Here is a 17,618-nt window from a genome sequence, read left to right on the forward strand (position 1 = left end):
ATTTGCAAGAGCTCACCAAAATTGGACAGTTGAAGACTGGAAAAATGTTGCCTGGTCTGATGAGTCTCGATTTCTGTTGAGACATTCAGATGGTAGAGTCAGAATTTGGCGTAAACAGAATGAGAACATGGATCCATCATGCCTTGTTACCACTGTGCAGGCTGGTGGTGGTGGTGTAATGGTGTGGGGGATGTTTTCTTGGCACACTTTAGGCCCCTTAGTGCCAATTGGGCATCGTTTAAATGCCACGGCCTACCTGAGCATTGTTTCTGACCATGTCCATCCCTTTATGGCCACCATGTACCCATCCTCTGATGGCTACTTCCAGCAGGATAATGCACCATGTCACAAAGCTCGAATCATTTCAAATTGGTTTCTTGAACATGACAATGAGTTCACTGTACTAAAATGGCCCCCACAGTCACCAGATCTCAACCCAATAGAGCATCTTTGGGATATGGTGGAACGGGAGCTTCGTGCCCTGGATGTGCATCCCACAAATCTCAATCAACTGCAAGATGCTATCCTATCAATATGGGCCAACATTTCTAAAGAATGCTTTCAGCACCTTGTTGAATCAATGCCACGTAGAATTAAGGCAGTTCTGAAGGCGAAAGGGGGTCAAACACAGTATTAGTATGGTGTTCCTAATAATCCTTTAGGTGAGTGTAGACCATGATGGAAATTTTACAACTCAGTCCGTCAGACAAGGCCTTTAAGCACAACCACTGATCATAGGTGATTTGTAATTTTTGCAATTTTTTCTGAAGATTCCTATAGTATCATTACTCATACATCTTAGTCTTTGTAATTAATAGAATTTTGTTGTGGAATTGATGGTGGCAGAATGTTTTTTTTTAATGTTTAAAAAAAAAAGAAAAAAGGCTGACACCTTTGCTTTGCAAAGGCTTATTTCTTATCTAAAATGTATGTATCCTACATACACACAATTAAATACTTGCACTTTTTGCATAATTTGGCGGAAAAATAATCAGCTTGATTGGAAATGACATCCACAAAACATATTCTGCTTACAAGTGATATTTACCTTGATTATTCTTTGATTTCTTTAAACATCATTTACCTTAGGCATGCTTTTTACTGACACTTGGTAACAACTATACAAACTTTTGAAAAAAAAAATTATAAGTCTTAATTCGGGGAAAAATGGTAGAAATCATTTTCCACAAATAAATGTTAATATGGTTAAAGTTTATTTCACTCTTTGTGTAGATTATTGTAGTTTTCAACATGTAATCATTTGTATTTTTATGATGATTGTCATAGTTTAAATTGTCTGGGAATCAGATACAAACCTTCTAAGTCAGTTTTAATATGACATTCATTTAACAAAAAGAAAAAAGTTTGTTATAAATAACCCAGGGACATGAAATTGTCCAAAGTTGAAGCAGCAGCCGTATACACTACATTCACTACAAAAGTATTTGAGCACCCCCTTCTAATTAAAAACCTTGGCTATTTCAGTATTGCTTCCAACTTTGTGGCAAGGATTTGGGGAGGGTCGTTTTTTTGTTCATGCATGACAATGCCACTGTGCAAAAATCAAGGTCCATAAAGAAATGGTTTACTTACTCTGGTTTGGTAGTTAGACTGGCCTGCTCAAAGCTCAGACCTGAACCCTGCTGAAGACCTTTTAAATTAATTAGATCACAAGTCTGATGTGAGCCAGTCCCCATCACCATCACCAACATCAACATCAAAGCCTGACCTCACTGAATAGGCCAAGTGGTATAAGCTAAAAGACTGGATACCATTAACTTAGTGTCAAATGTATACATTTTATTTAATTAAATTTCTTTCTTTTTTCTTAAATACTAGAAAATCAAACACCAAAGAAGCCAAATGGCATTCACTCTGGTCATACTGTGGAACCTGTCAAAGCGTTGATGGTCACCAAGCACGATCTGTTACTCCAGTAACTGGCCTCTCACTCTTTTTGTTCTAAGCATCTCTAAAAGCTAATTAGACAGTATTACACTCACCCTGATGCCTTTACAATACCACCAAGCCATCAATTATCTCCCCGTTTTGTGCAACATGAACCAGGACACCATGAGATGCAATGAACCTCCTCAACATGATATGTGTTGCATGTTCTTGGCTTTGGAGGGGCCGCTTTGAGCAAATCCACCAATTGACATAGGGCGTCACAGGGATCTATGCTTCCATTAACGTCTCACCGAGAGCCGTCAGTCCCCATCTACTCACTGACACTTGCTAGCATTGCGTTCTCAGCGGTGGTGGAACAATCATGGTGTAACGTGACAGATACTTTGCCTTTAATTGCTGTGAAACTTCCTCTTTAGCTAGCCAGTGCAATAAATATGTCGCCTTCAATATGCTGGTTCGAGTTTCACCCATTAAACCTGACTTATGGATGGGAATTACACTTGCCGAACTTTGTTAGTGACATCATACACACCTGCAGTCAAACCTAACAATCAAACTAATAATCTTGGCGTGTATGTCAATGATCTCTCTTAATAAAAATGGGCCTTGGCTGTCGGGATCATGCCATCCTTCATTCGCATCAACCATAATCTAAACTCTGAGATTGAATTTCTAAATAGTCAAAATTTCACAACATCTCTTACTTTATGACATTGTCAGGAATATGTAGGCTATATACTCTCCTGGCCAATTCTATCAATTCTCGTTTTACCCTCCACCTTGTTGGCATTGCATCTGGTTAAGTAGAAAGAGAGTTGACACAGCTGGCGGCTGTCTTATGCCCACTCTAAGCTACTCTATATCTCCAACCTGACAACAAATAAACATCTCAGAGAGTCTTCAGCCTGCCAGGTCAAACATCTCTACGTCAAGGCTCTGTCAGATTATTGAAGAAAACATTTTTTTTTAAATTGGACAATAGGTCAAGACTGCATAGTGTTGAAGGGACAGTTCACCCAAAAATGAAAATTCTGTCATCATTTACTCACCCTCATTTTGATCCAAGCCCATATGACTTAAATTTCTGACAGCCTCAGTCATTCACTGTCAGTGCATCTTTTTCCATACAATGAAAGTGAATTGTGTTCCATTGAAGTAAACTATGACAGAATACAATTTTTTGGGTGAAGTATCCCTTTAACTGTGTTAAGGGGGCTGATGTTGTAGAAGAGTTGCATGACATCTTGCACAGTTGGATTGAGAATCAGAACATTCATGGCCCCCGGAGGGATCAAATCTTCATAGATGTGATGAAACTCAACTACAATGGAGAGTTTCTATTGTTGTCTTTTGGGAGCATGAGTGTTGCATTCCCGCTTCAGTATTCAGTCTCTCTCTGCACTCTAGTTTTGTTATTTTCTACAGTGAAAGAGTAATTTATAAGTTCATATTTCCATACAGAATACTTTCTAATTACCCATATTTTTAATACTGATATGTCAACAATAAAGGGTTAGTTCACCCTAAATTTTAATTTCTGTCATCATTTACTCAACTCACCCGCATGTCATACCAAACCTGTATTACTTCTTTCTTCTGTTGAATACGATGGTGGAATGTTAGGCAGAATGTTAGGGACTGACACACTTAAGTCACCAAACAAACACTTTCATTTGAATGAGAAAAAAAAAAAAAAAAAAAGAGGAAATGACTGCGAAGATGGTAAAATTGGGCTTTTTTGTTCAATGGAATAACAAGAGGGTGAGTATATGATGACAGAATAAACATGTTTGGGTAAACTATCCCTTTAAATCATATGGAATAACAGTTGAATACCAATTCAACACAATGTATTGCACTGACAAGAAATAGTATGTAATACCTATGCAGACCAAGTCATTATTAAATAAAATCTAAAAGAGTACTAGATGAAAAATAATGAATAAGCAACCCAAGGCCTACATCTATTTGTTATTCAAATAGCCTCTCACACACAAAATCAAGATCTAAACTGAGAGATTAAAAAAATAAAAAGATCTGGAACCAAATAACAAGCCTCCACTATTCTACAGTGTATTCCACAGTAAACGTTTCATTTTTATGGAGTATTTAACTTGAAATTTATCATCACACACTTGTTTACTTTAGCAGTAATACGAGTCTGCGGCTGGCAATTGCTCCCTCTTGGTATTTGCAAGTGAGATACTCAACTTATTACAAAGCAGTGTTTTTTCAATGGTAATATACATTTTCCATCTTTGCATTAAATTGTGCATAACCTAATCTAGTTTTGGGCTTTTTCTGTGCTGAAATGTGAATTTGGCTCATCCGTGTCACTTGTTCTAGTTGCATTTAAGCTTTGAAGAGGATAATATACAGTCTTCAAGGAGCCTTAGAACGTGCTATTTTCTTAATTTTTCACTACTGTGGAAACAATGGCTGGACGTTATACAGAGATTTGACGGGTTTCTTTATGATTATGTTCAAGTCCGTTAAGAAATAGAATCCTTATAGCTTCAGAAACCTCTGTCGATTTAAATAAAATTTAACGGTGAATAGATCTAATCTGGCGTAAGCTTTGAGGTCACATAGAATATTTCAGAGGATACAGCATGAGGAAATGAAATCACGTTTTTTTCCTTTCTTTTTTTTTTTTTCACCAAAATGTTAAAAACTGTCATTATTTACTGTATTCACCCTCATGTTATGTCAAATATGTATGACTTTTTCTTTCGGTGGAACACAAAATAATAATAATAATAATAATAATAATAATAATATAACAGTTCCGGTCCTCGAATCTGATTGGACGAGAGACGTTCCTTGAGCACTAATAGTCTCACCATCAGCACTCCAACACTTCACTGTGTGTACATCACTCCGCTTGTGTTCGTGCCATTCTAAACTACAGTATAAGAGCAGTGTATATGTGTTGAGAGCTTCTGTTTGTCTTTTCTTTTTTTACATTACATATGTTAGCCAGCAGGTGGTGGAAAAAATCATTTTTGTGTGTAATATGAGCCAGTTAGGTGATGTGAAGTGAAGCTGCGTCAGCTAGTGTTTACATAAAACAGCTCTTTGTGATCGTTCGTATTACTAATAAAGCTATGAAATGGTTTTAAATGAAAAACTTCAGCATTATGGTTCATCACAGCTGAGACTGATTAATTACACAATGGGTGCTGTTTAAAATGGCGGAGGACATTGCGGTTTCTATAGTGATCGACTCTTGCACACCGGCTACTGAAAGCTTCAGAAAGCTGACAGCATCTCTGCTTGGGTGCCGCAACAGGTGATCGCACACGCTCACAACATCTCTCTCTCTCTTTCTCTCACACACACATGTGCGCGCACACACATACACACATCCTTGTTTATCCAATAACTTGTTATAAACAGCACAAGCCGAGATACTACTTCTGAAGTACCATTTTTGAATTACTAACAAAGTATTGAATGCATCATTTGTTGTAAACCAGCAACGGCAGATTCCAATCCACCACATAATATAGTAGTTCCATGCACAAATGTGTTTTTATGACCATACTCCGTTTTTCCTAAATGTTTTTAAATATAATTGTTCGTTGTGTATAAGCAATATCACACTAGCAATCATGCTATATGGCCCTAAATCACCACTGCTCTGGGGCTGCAGGCCAAGTGCCGTAGGTAATCACAGCAGTGCTGATGTACTTATAAACTTCTAAATTATTTATCCTTCATTTATCTGACAAACATATACCAGTAGTTGTGCTTTAAACTCACCCGATTGGCCATGTCAGGTCGGTCGGGATGCTCACACAGAGCAATTTATGGATTGTGCAACAGAGCCACAATGTTTACACTTTTCATGGAAAACAACATACAAATTGCTCACTTAAGGCTGTCTCTGCATAATAGAAACAAGTCACATTTAACAGTAACTTGGGCAGTTATAATTTAAAGAGTGTTACTATTATAAATAAGTATTATTGGTTGGAATAACATTTCAGGAAATAGTGGAATGGGTCAAATTGATAGGTGTATTTTTGGAATTAACAGTGTGACAGGCCCTTGAAATTGTAAGCTATACTGCCTGTTTAACTATGGCTGTTTCTTAACCGTACCTCCATATTAAATGTTGGAATGAATGTTGAGACTTGACAATGTAAACGAACAAGCGCCTTGAGGGAGCACAGACAGCTCTTATGGTAAGGTATGAATTGTTTCATGGGGGGAGCTCTAATTGGCCTGTTGAATTCCAGCTGTGAGTCAGCAGTATAGCACACCATGGCCTGCCAGAGTTCTACATAACACTCAGCTTGAAATGTGGAACCGAAACTGCAACTTTCCAGCACACCATATTCTTACTGAAGCCCAACTCTGCACTAGTGACTGGGGTTTTATTAGAAGAGATTTAGTAAAGATGTTGCTCTTGTTACATCCATCTGAGTGATGGCAGATGACAAATGAGACAGAACGATGTCACAGCTCATAAGTCTCTTGGTGTTTCCAAGACTCCCACACTTAGAAACAACAAGTTTGGGCGCTGGTCAGACCACAGATGGGACGCGGTTTTGGCCAAAAGGAGCACCACAAAGCCTCCAGTTTTGTGGATGTTTATTAAATGGGTAAGTTTGGTTTGAGAGATACTTGGGATTGTAACCTGGCTCTCTGTGCTGCTAAGTCCCATTTGTACCTCAACAAACCCATTTTGAGAACACTGGGTTATTCAATCCTGACTAAAAACTGTCCATGGTCTGTTTACTTATTGGGGTTTATGTTGAATGTTTGCGGAAAGGCTGGGTGAGATGTAAATTGCGCCCTGACTACAGTTATTTATTTTAAGGAGTGTTTGTGGTAACAAGCTGTCTAGTGACAATGAGGAAGATACTCAAAAATAAACACATTTATGACTGACCCAGTGTACATTTAAACCATAAAGAGCAAACATCATTACATGAATGAGATATTAAATGATTGGTACACAAATCTATTACTACCTCTCTCAAGTGTAATTATTGAAGAAAAACAGCCCTTTAAAAACCCCTTTAGCCATATAAAATTAATAAAATAAGCTTAGAACTGTACTTTTCACCAAAATGTTTAGATTTTTTCCTTAAGTGTAAATGATAGTCGATTCATATACAAAACATTATTACACAATGCATGGCTGAAAATCACAGAAAATATATATGAAGAACAGCTCTTTAAAAAAGCTTTTATAAATAATTAGAAAAATGCATAAATAAGTAAACACATTACTTCAGAGGACTAAATTTACCTCTCTAAAGTGTAACTTTTGAACAAAAAAAGGGTTTTAATGCTTGCAAATGAATCAAATAGGTTTGAAAAAGGCTTTTAATGCTTGCAAATGAATCAAATAGGTTTAATACCATACATACATCAAGTGCTCAAACAGAGCACATGACTACACAGAGCCAAATATCTGTCTTTATTAAGCAACAGTTCACTTAACAGCAGCCTAACTTGGCACATTGTCCACCCATTTTTGAATGTCAGCTGGCTGGATCATGTAAAACTAAAAGAATTTCCACATGTTTGTGCTGAAATGCCTATAAACAATTACAGAAAATACAGAAAAGAGTTATATGTGGCTAATAAAAGTAGTATAATTGAATAATAAAAGCTATGTAGTGCTAGTCGAAATTAGTAGTATTATATAGGGAGTATAGGATAAAAGTTATAATAATTAAAAAATAACTTCTATTTCCACAATTGTTGTGCAGTAAATAAACCAAATTGGCATAACAAATGTCCTCAACTATTTTCCAGGTAGAATCTGGGAATACATCATCATCATCATCATAAAGCATGAATTCAGTTGAGAACTATAAAAATATTTATGGTGATATTCCCATGAATAACTCTGACGAGGAGTACCTCCATATTTATTTGGGCATTTATTAAATTAATGGAGATCACGTTTCAAATGTTTAGAAAGCCATTCATGTAGAAGGACTGTGTGCATTACTGAGTGTAGGGTCTAGCTCTCAAAAAGCCTGAGGAAATGTTATGCATTAACTGCATTTAGTCCCCTTGATGTATTAGTAGACGATACGCCCGCTTGTGGGGTTAAACTGATTAAACTCTTGGATTCTGGACAATTATGACACAATTCTAGAATGATGAGGCCATCAGCCTCTGACTTTCTCATATTTCAAGTACATGATTAAATGATGGGGAAATTACTTACTCAAAATATAGCATTCCAGACAAATGTAATTAACACAAAACATGTAGTATGGATATTTTACACTTTGATACCTGGTTATGCACTTTTTAAGCCCTACAGCCATGAAGATATTATAAGATGCTGTATAACATGCATCCCATAATGCAAGATTGAAATGGTAAGGATTTCACACTGGCAATGTTACTGCTGCATAACAAAACCGTGGCTCTATATAGGAAATATAACGATTTCTGGGTTAGTACATTGAGGATTGCTTCGAATAACTATTGTTATTGTCACTGTTGGTCATTGAGAATTATTACAACCTTGATAGTATAGTGATGTCTAATTTACAAGGAGGAGGACAAAGTTTGTCAAAATTGAAATGAATGTTAATGAATGGAACCCAAACTCCAAAATATCCCACTGATCTCACAGTGAATTTGGAAACAGGAGGTTGACTTGTCTTGAACTAAACTTGTTCTGTACTTGCCGAAAATCAAAGCACTGCTCTCAGTGACCCGAAGCTGGAAGTGCTTTTTGAACATAAGGGTACATGTAAGCTCCCAACATGATCATGTGTGGAGTCTGCATTTTGTTTCCAAGTAGTTTAGGTTCTGGTACCCTAGGATCGACCACATGATGTAGAATCACCAACAAGCAGTTTACCTTTCCTTTTGGCACAACTGGAAGCACGTTGAGTCAGCAGCGTGGGAGAACAGAGTTCGGTTCCCACATTTAAACCAGGGCATAATCACGTCCGCATAATTAGTGCCAAGCACAATTCTGAGGTTGCATTTTTCCCTCTAACATAACATTTTTACTCCACTTATGGTTGCATTACAAACTGCACGGCTGAAAACAACTAGCTTCACAACATGCTTAAATGAAAACTCAAAAGCAATTTCATTAACATAATTGGAACAAAACTAATGAAAATACATGTTCATAACTAAAAAAAATAAAATAGAAATGACCACAAATTTTGTTTGATAAACATTACATTATAACATTTTAAACTTGCCTTCATTAAACATGAAAATGCACAGAGATAACACTACACGCCTCTATGAAATATTGCAGCATGTTTCATTTAAATGATATCAGAAAACACAAACTTTTGGCAGCCATAAAATAGTAAAGCTAAAATATAAAATATACTAAAAAAAAAAAACTAAAAATAAACTGATTTTTTTTTTTTTTTAAACTAAATCTATCATATAGTTTATATGAACAAAAATGCAAATGAATTGAAAGGACAAATATTTTTTTTTTTAAATAAAACTACAATTATTTAATAACAATGCAAATCACCACAAAAGTGTGTTTAGCAGAAAAACAGAGCTACCAGATATTTGACAATGATTAGCCTATGCGGTAAGCTATTACCAATGCAATATAGGAAGAGAAATAAGAGGAAGACTGGATTGCATTACTATCCAGGATGACTGGAAACCTTTAACAGTTTGACAAGAACTTGGCCTGGCGTATTTTACAAGGAAAACAAGCATAATGCATCAATTCCCAGGCCTTTCATTCCAGAGCCAAAACATCAGTCTCCTGACAAGTCTCAGAAATTTTATGCCAGCGGTTTCATCATTCTAATATACTGTATATGGTCTCTGTTGCTTAGCTATTAGCATGATGGAAAGACAGTGGAGTCGCACAATGAATCTGACAGCAAACAAAAGAGGAGGCGGATTTGTTGATCATGAAATTAAACATATAATTCAACCGTAACTTACATGTGATGAAACATTAGTGAGTTGAAGGTCGCAAATTATGAGCCGTAATTGTAAAAACGATTTTGGCCATGTGCATTCCTGAGATTAAATTCAGCAGTACCATCTGGAAACTTGGACTCTACAAATAAAGTGAGATTTATGACAATTCTAAAAACTCATATGAACAATATGATTATGCTGGAATAATTTGTCCCAACCTTCCTATTAAATACACAGAACAGCCTCCCCTGTGAAGGCTTAGCCACTGTTTCAAACTGATTCAATCAAAATGCAAAGCTTTGGCAATAAACAGTGATGGACTTTACAATACCAATATACAAAGATTTAAAGGGAGAAAAAGTTCCAACGTTGTTCCGCCATAGAACTACATATTACTGGTCAAATAAAGTTGCTAAATAAAAAAATGAATTGCAGTCAAACACGCCCCTGTACTTATCAAAATACGGTGAGCATCAATATGTATCAACCAGCCACATAGTACAGCAGAGATTAGATTGCATTATACTGTATGTAAATGTCATGTATTTAGTGGAGGATTATCTGCTTGTGATGGGCCAATTTAGGTCCCGGGATCTTTTTTAGACCCAGTCCATCCCTGACAGTGGATATAGAGAGGAAACAGATAGAAATCAGTCATTGATTTATTGCTCCCTTTGTGATGCTATTGGAATTATCCTACTTCTCACTTCTGAAGAGGTAATTACGAGTATGTCGCATTCAAGTGCTTTGTTGTCAGAAAGAACAGGAAACATGGACGACGCCAGGTTCATTCATACATATTTTTTGAGGAACTTTTATATTGACAGCATAATACATTACTCAGTTATCTTACTGACGGTAATGGAAATTTGGTCAAATAAAATAATGAATAAAACCTGTCATTCACTACAGAAACTGTACTCTCCTCTACCATGTTGAAAATTTATACCTCCTCCCACCTGGGCATCTAGGTATCATGTAGAATTCAGAGTTTCCCACTTGAACTTCCGACTTTGCTGGGTCATTCATGTGCTCGGAACTTGTAATTACGATATTTCTGAGTCCACTCAAAGGACACATATGTTGCTGCAGTGCAGGGAACCATTGCTACCTGCTAGCATAATGGAGCATAGCGATTTGGCAGTTGCTAAGTTAAGTAGACAGGCAGGGATGTCAGCAGCTCATTCTAGTACACCCACATTAGTATCAACGCCACTTGCAGCCTTTGCCGGGCAGAGCCCAGACAGCTCGAATTTCGCCATGCATTCAGGAAAAAGTCAACCCATGCTCAAGACCACACGTTTTAATTAGCTAATGGCGCTTGTCGTTTCATCTCCAAGCATCTGTGTTGATTGCACACAAAAGCCTCCATTTACTAAAAACACACAATTTTGGCAAAGGCAAAGGGCCGTATGCCTCAACGTCTGCTGCTGGAGAATTCTAGACACTCGTCCAAAAATCAGTCTAATAAATCTTTATATATATGTTTTCCATTTTCACACTAGCAAATGGGGGTATTGCATGATCTATATTTTTTCCAGCAGGTTGTTTTGCCAACTTTCCTTCAACCAAGTATGTTCAGACTTTAAAACTAATGCATCTTTTCTCATTCAATTGAGGGTGGTTCCACATTTAATATGTGATGAAGTAACAAAAAAGGTGTTGTTCAGGAATTCAATCTTAATATCCGTTAACATTACGAAACATAGTTTCAGATAAAAATCCATTGTGTTTTGTGAGCCAAATATTCAGTGATCTACAATGATGATGATAATGATGATTATCACATTCACAACAATAACTAAAATGAGAAATCTAAGCAAATGGGAGTGTATTACTTAAAAACATTACATAAGGAAAACAATTCAAAATAAGTTAAGCTCAAGCGACAGCATTTGTAGCATACCGATTACCACAAAAATTTATTTCTACTCGTACCTCTTTTTCTTTAAAAAAAAAAAGCTAATATCTGGGCTACAGTGAGACACTTACAATGTAAGTGAATGGGGCAAATCTGTAAACATTAAAATACTCACTTTTTCAAATGTATAGCCACAAGATATAAACAATATGCATTAACATTATTTAAGTGGGATAAAAAAAAAAATTTAAAAAAAAATCGCCTTCTAACTTTTTGTGTGTAAAGTTATAGCCAATTTTAAATTGTTGTTGCCATGACAATGTAAACAAAACCTAAAATAAAAACGACTGTAAAAATTACAATTTAAACAAATTAACAGCTCAAATAATACATGAGTTTTAAAAGACTTAACAGATTTCTGCTTTTAAACCCTCCAAATATTGGCCCCCACTTCTATTGTAAGTGCCGCACTATAACCTTGATTTATTTATTTATTTTTAAAGAAAAGGAGGGACGAGTCGACATTACTCCACAAATGCTGTCGATTGAGCTTAACTTGTACTGAACCTGAAACATTTCTTTAACTTAGTCACAAAAAGAAAATAAATGACTAAAACCTGCACACCCAACACATGTTATCTTGTAAATGTAATATATTGAAAGTTTTTACTCTGTCACAAAGCAACCAAAGCAAAATAATAGAGATAAATATTTAATTTAATATTTTAAACTGCTCTTAAAAAAGACAAAAACTTGCGTTAAAATGAAAGCTAGATAACAAAAAATGAAAGAAATCATAATACAAACAATCAAGTTCCAAAATAAACTGACATAATTGCATCAGACAAATGCCTCAATGAATGTCAGCATGGATGATGCAGGAAAAGACAAAGTACTGGTGGTAAAACTATTAAAAGTTCAGAAGAATTCATTCAGAGTGTTATGACTATAATAACAATGTGATCCTTGAGTACAGTAGTAAACACACATTAACCAAATAAAACACAAGAACAGCACAGCCCACATATTGCCATCTTTTCCTGAAGCTCAACTGTTAAAATGTGACAATGCAAAGGTCATGGGTTCGATTCCCAGGTAACACACAAACTGATCAAATGTAAACTAATGTCCTGCAAGTCATTTTGGATAAAAGTGTCAGTCAAATACATAAATGTAAAAGTAAACCTATCATTGCAGACACAACCTGCAGAAAATGACAAGAAATACTTGTTGATTATTTTACTATTATAATTACTTACATTAGAAACATTAGCTCAGTACAAGCACTGTAAACCAAAGCCAAGACATTACTGTAGAAGAATTAAACCAATACATTCCAGATTAAATTAAATAAAGATACAATCATTAACGTCCAATGTTGTAACATAGGTCTCCTCATCAAACTTGATCAACTGGATAAGCAACATAGCAGAAGCTTTAGCAAAAGATACAACTGCTTTGATGAATATTTGCATGAATTTCAGGTTATTGGAATAGGGGATCAAGAATACAAATCTAGAGTTGACTTTCAGTACAGAATTGACGTATAAGAGCTCTGGGACAGTGTCGGGGCAGCAGTCGCTGGATATATTTTTAATATTAATGCAGACAAGAGGGGCAAAAAAAGCAATAAACTTAAACAACACTTGAATTAGGCAGGAAACACAACAGGATATTGCAGTGAGATTATGTTGTTTCCTTTTAGATGCCTTATCCCTCTGCTGTCCGACTACCACAAAACAGCCCACAGCGCTTTTTAATTGGAGCGGGTGAACCAAAAAGTGCCTCTCAAACTCTGCAGAGCAGTTTTAAGAGGTTTGCCGAGCTCAGTACTTGCAGATGCAGCTGCATTTTACGTGCCGGGGCATTAAACCCTGTCCAGGTACGGGTGGTGACAAAGCAGAGTCAGAACCCCGTCCAATGTTTGTGATAATGACTTTTTCCTGCCAAGGCACTGCATGATACAAATCAAATGCAGCAAAGCTGGATGAGAGAACGCAAGCGAGAGAAAAAGTGAGAGAGAGGAATGAGGGAATGTTATGTTTGGATGCTAGGGAATTGTCCCTCGTGCAGTCTCTGAGGAATCAGCAATTGGAAACATAATAAAGGGATTAGCTAGATTTTTTTTAAACATTTGCTTATAAATTAAACTGTCTCATCAGTTTCCTCTGTACAAAGAGCTAGAATACTAAAATATCTTTGTATATTGCATGAGGGCTACAAATGCAGAATGCTTCAGACTTTGTTTTCTTCCTGCGAAGGTCTCAGGACGGCATGAGGCCGAAATCAGGACGCCTCAGAATCTTGGTCAGGCCAAAAATCAAGTACGCATTTATCTCGCTTACATTTGCTTCAATAGGGTCTAAACGTCTGAGACCACATTGAAAATTTGGGATTTTTGAAATATTTAAAAAAATAGAAAATTGGCATAAATGCAGAAGAAATATGTAATATTCTACACTATTTATGGGTCACAAATCAAATGTATGAAAACTTATGACACTGATCAGGTTAACACATATTGAAAATTTTTTTTTTTTAAGTGGAAGCATTTTGCCATAGAATGCCTAGTATTCAAGCAGTCCGTGACTAAACTTGGAAAGTTTAACTAATGTGAGGTTCTCATTGGACAGCGACAGTTTCCAGTCATTTTACTACAATACACTGGTTTGTTCCTATCTTACATCGAGTTAGCATGCCCCTGAATAAAATGAGTGTTTGTTTGTCATGACAAATTTTGACATCAGTGCTGGTCTTGCCACATACTCTCTGGCCAAAGTTTGTAAGAACTTTGAGTTAATTGTAAAGAGTGTAAGAACAGAACCCTTAAAGCACTGCTGTATCGTACAAGAGAAAGAACAAGACTGAAGCAGCAGAGAACAAGTGAGAGAAATAGATTATCAAAAACAAATATTAAAACACTACAAAAACATACACAAAAAACATTGAACCCACACAAGCAACACGTGAGAGAGGACACCGTGATTAAAATGATTTCCAGAGCCACAAATTTTTCTGTGTCAGTCCAGCTGTTCTGGGAGCAGAGTAAACCAATGTCCACTCAAGAATAAGCACATGTTGTCATTAATAACCTCAATGGAACTACTTAATATTAGCTAATACAAATGTTATCGTAGCAAAATTTTCTACATATTAGCACACAGATGTCTCCTATTGGTATGGCTTTATGGATTATTTGGACACAAATAGTAAAAAGTATCCCAGTATTTAAAGGAATAGGCTGACTTCAAAACAAGCTGTTCAAGTGTCAGTGAAATAAAAGGCTTTTTGGACAGGTTCTTGTATACGTAACAGAATATATCTGACAAGAAATCAAACATTCTCTGATTGAGCAAGAGAGGGAAATTTCGCTAGTCATCTCCTCTGTGGCTCCATTCTTATGGACTACTACATTTTTTAAAGTGTTTAGTTTGGATAAAAAGCCAATTCACTTAATACTTGTGGGACGGTTGAACGTTTAAACCTCCTATTTAAAGGGATCAAGTGCACACATTGTTTAGTTACTTTAAACAGATGTGTAGGGTTTTTAAAGATCTCAATCATTTCTTTAAAAAAGAAAAAAGACAGAGAAAGAGATCTTAAGAAAATAAACATAGTTTCACCCTACACAAACAGTGTGCTAATTGTGTATTTGGACTACCTCATTGGTGGGGTTGGAGCTCTTTTTCCATCTGGGTTGAGAATGTTAGAAGAGGCAGTTTGACATTGATTAGTGTGTTGAATTGAGGAATTTGAGAGTTTTACCTGGATGACTTGGGTTTCACCACAACACTATTTATACATGTAGACTACAGGTCCAATTAAATACCTAAACCCGTCAGTGGAAAAGTTAGCTGCGCTTTTAGTTGAAATCATAATTTCTCATGCCATGTGATATGGTTGTGAGAGAGAAAAAACGGTGAAGAAAACAGGCATAGGTGGTCCCTTGAAGGCTGTTACGAAAATGTATGAAGAGAATTTCCATGGAAGTTTAAACGTATTCCGCGATTAAATGGATTTGTGAAACAATTTTGTGGGGCCTTTGTAAAGAGATTTATACAATTAATAAATCCTAATGAAATTAATAAGTGATGAATTATTAGTCCTCTGTTGCTTATAAATTAAAAAAAAAAAAAATTGATGTTAAAAACTGACCCAGCTAATTAAAAATAATTATACTGTTTCCACCAACTTTCCACTTAGTCATTAAGGATTCCAATGAAAACAATTCAGCCTAAAATACTGTGTATACCTTTTCAAGGCCATTTCATCTCACTGAGATGTCAGTTATAACTGTTTTTATGAATTTCATAATAGCTTTGCAGAGACTTAAAGCAAACTACTCAGTGAACAATTAGCCAGGGAACAACATTTTGCTCCTTTGTCAGCCAATTAAATATGTAAGGTGTTGACACTCACCATACATTTGTTCGGCTTCTCTCCAGAGTGAACCCTCATGTGGATAAGCAACTTGTAGCGTGCATTGAAGGGTTTGTAGCGTCGGACGCATCCGGCCCAAAAGCAGGTGAAGTCCTCGCCCTTTCGTTGGTCAATATGGACCTTCTCGATATGCCTAACCAGCTCCTCCTGCTGTTCATAAGCTGCGCTGCAGTCAATCCAGCGGCATATCTGCTTATCGCTAAATACTCCACTGGCATCATCTCTGTCACCCACCTGCTGTTCTACCAGGCCTGTGGGTTTGTGTTGTGTCAGCAGACCTGAGGGTGAAGACTGCTGGCTCTGAAGATGTAGCAGAGTTCCTGGGCCGGAGCCCATGTACTGGTGCAGGTGGTAGGGAGGGGGCATGGGTGGCCGTGGGGGGCCAGTCTGATGGTGGTGTTGGGAATGCCCACTGTGGAGCTGGTGGTTTCCACGGCTCACCAGATGGTGATAGTGATGCTGAAAGAGCTCCTCCTCACTTGGAGAGAAGTCATCCACAGGTTCCTGTTTCATCGTCGTTGTACCGACGGCATTTCCATGCTGACAGCCTTCCAGAAGAGTACCGGGCTGTATGAGAAGTCCAAATCCGTCACTACTGCCCATGCCAGGTCCAGGCTGCATGGAGCCTATGTCCTCACACTGCTCCACTGATGACACTGAAGAGGAGGAGGATGAAGAGGAGAGGGGCAGGAGGCAGGTAGAAGGTGATGGCAGCTGGCAGTTGTCCTGTGGGCTGGGTGTGGGGAGCGGCTTGTGGCTGGGTGTCCCAGAGAATGTGGTGGAAGGGGAGGATGAATTGGTGCGGAGCCCATTAACACAGGCCACCATAGACATATGGGAGGAGCAGATGTTGGCAGCAATATCGATTCCCTCTGTGGCTGCAATGGCAGCTGACTGGGAGTCCACGGAGAGACAGCGTCTCTTCAGCCCACTAACGCTCAGCCGTGGTGAATGACGTGAGCTTGGGGACAAAGCCATCGGGGAGGAGCCATCTTCATTATTAAAAGGATACACAGTCACCGCCATTGCTGACAATGACAGAGCGGTTGCTAAGCTACGGCCGCCGCCACCACCACCACTGCTCGGACGGTCCAATTCCCTACGACCTGCACCCATCCCTCCTTGCCCTTCTGAAAAGTCGCTTTGCCCCGATCCCAGTTTGTGTCCTATGGAGCCTTCCTGTTTGATGAGGTATGAGTGCAATGCATGACACCCATTCAAGCTGATTCCACTGGGTAGAGAGGATGAGCTGAGATCCGTCTGAAAGCCAGCAGACCTGTGGGAGAAAGAAACACACCCAGAGGAATATGAGCAGCATTTAGGCAGAACCGCGCAGGAAGAATATGCACGCTATTAGCAGCCCAGCTTGTTGAAAGATAAAGGCCAGGGCTTCTCAAAGCTCTGCCAACTCTTTCTTCCCACAAGCTATACTTTCAGACACCACGGAAACAGACAAGCTCTGTGCTCTAGTCCTGGCAGACCTACGCTCTCCTCTCTAACATCTCTG

The 17,618-nt window shown here is 37.7% G+C and overlaps 1 protein-coding gene across 1 annotated transcript in view; it reads right to left on the reverse strand.

The window, feature by feature from the left end:
* The window catches only part of LOC127630966 (zinc finger protein GLIS1-like), a 100,203-nt gene that overhangs the window by 45,846 nt on the left and 36,739 nt on the right, over positions 1-17,618 (reverse strand). The window contains exon 5 of the mRNA XM_052108889.1: positions 16,091-17,387. Within this exon, the coding sequence (XP_051964849.1) occupies positions 16,091-17,387 (1,297 nt within the window). The remainder of the gene's footprint in view (positions 1-16,090; positions 17,388-17,618) is intronic.

This window comes from Xyrauchen texanus, chromosome 37 (assembly GCF_025860055.1).
Source record: "Xyrauchen texanus isolate HMW12.3.18 chromosome 37, RBS_HiC_50CHRs, whole genome shotgun sequence".
Lineage (NCBI taxonomy): Eukaryota > Metazoa > Chordata > Actinopteri > Cypriniformes > Catostomidae > Xyrauchen > Xyrauchen texanus.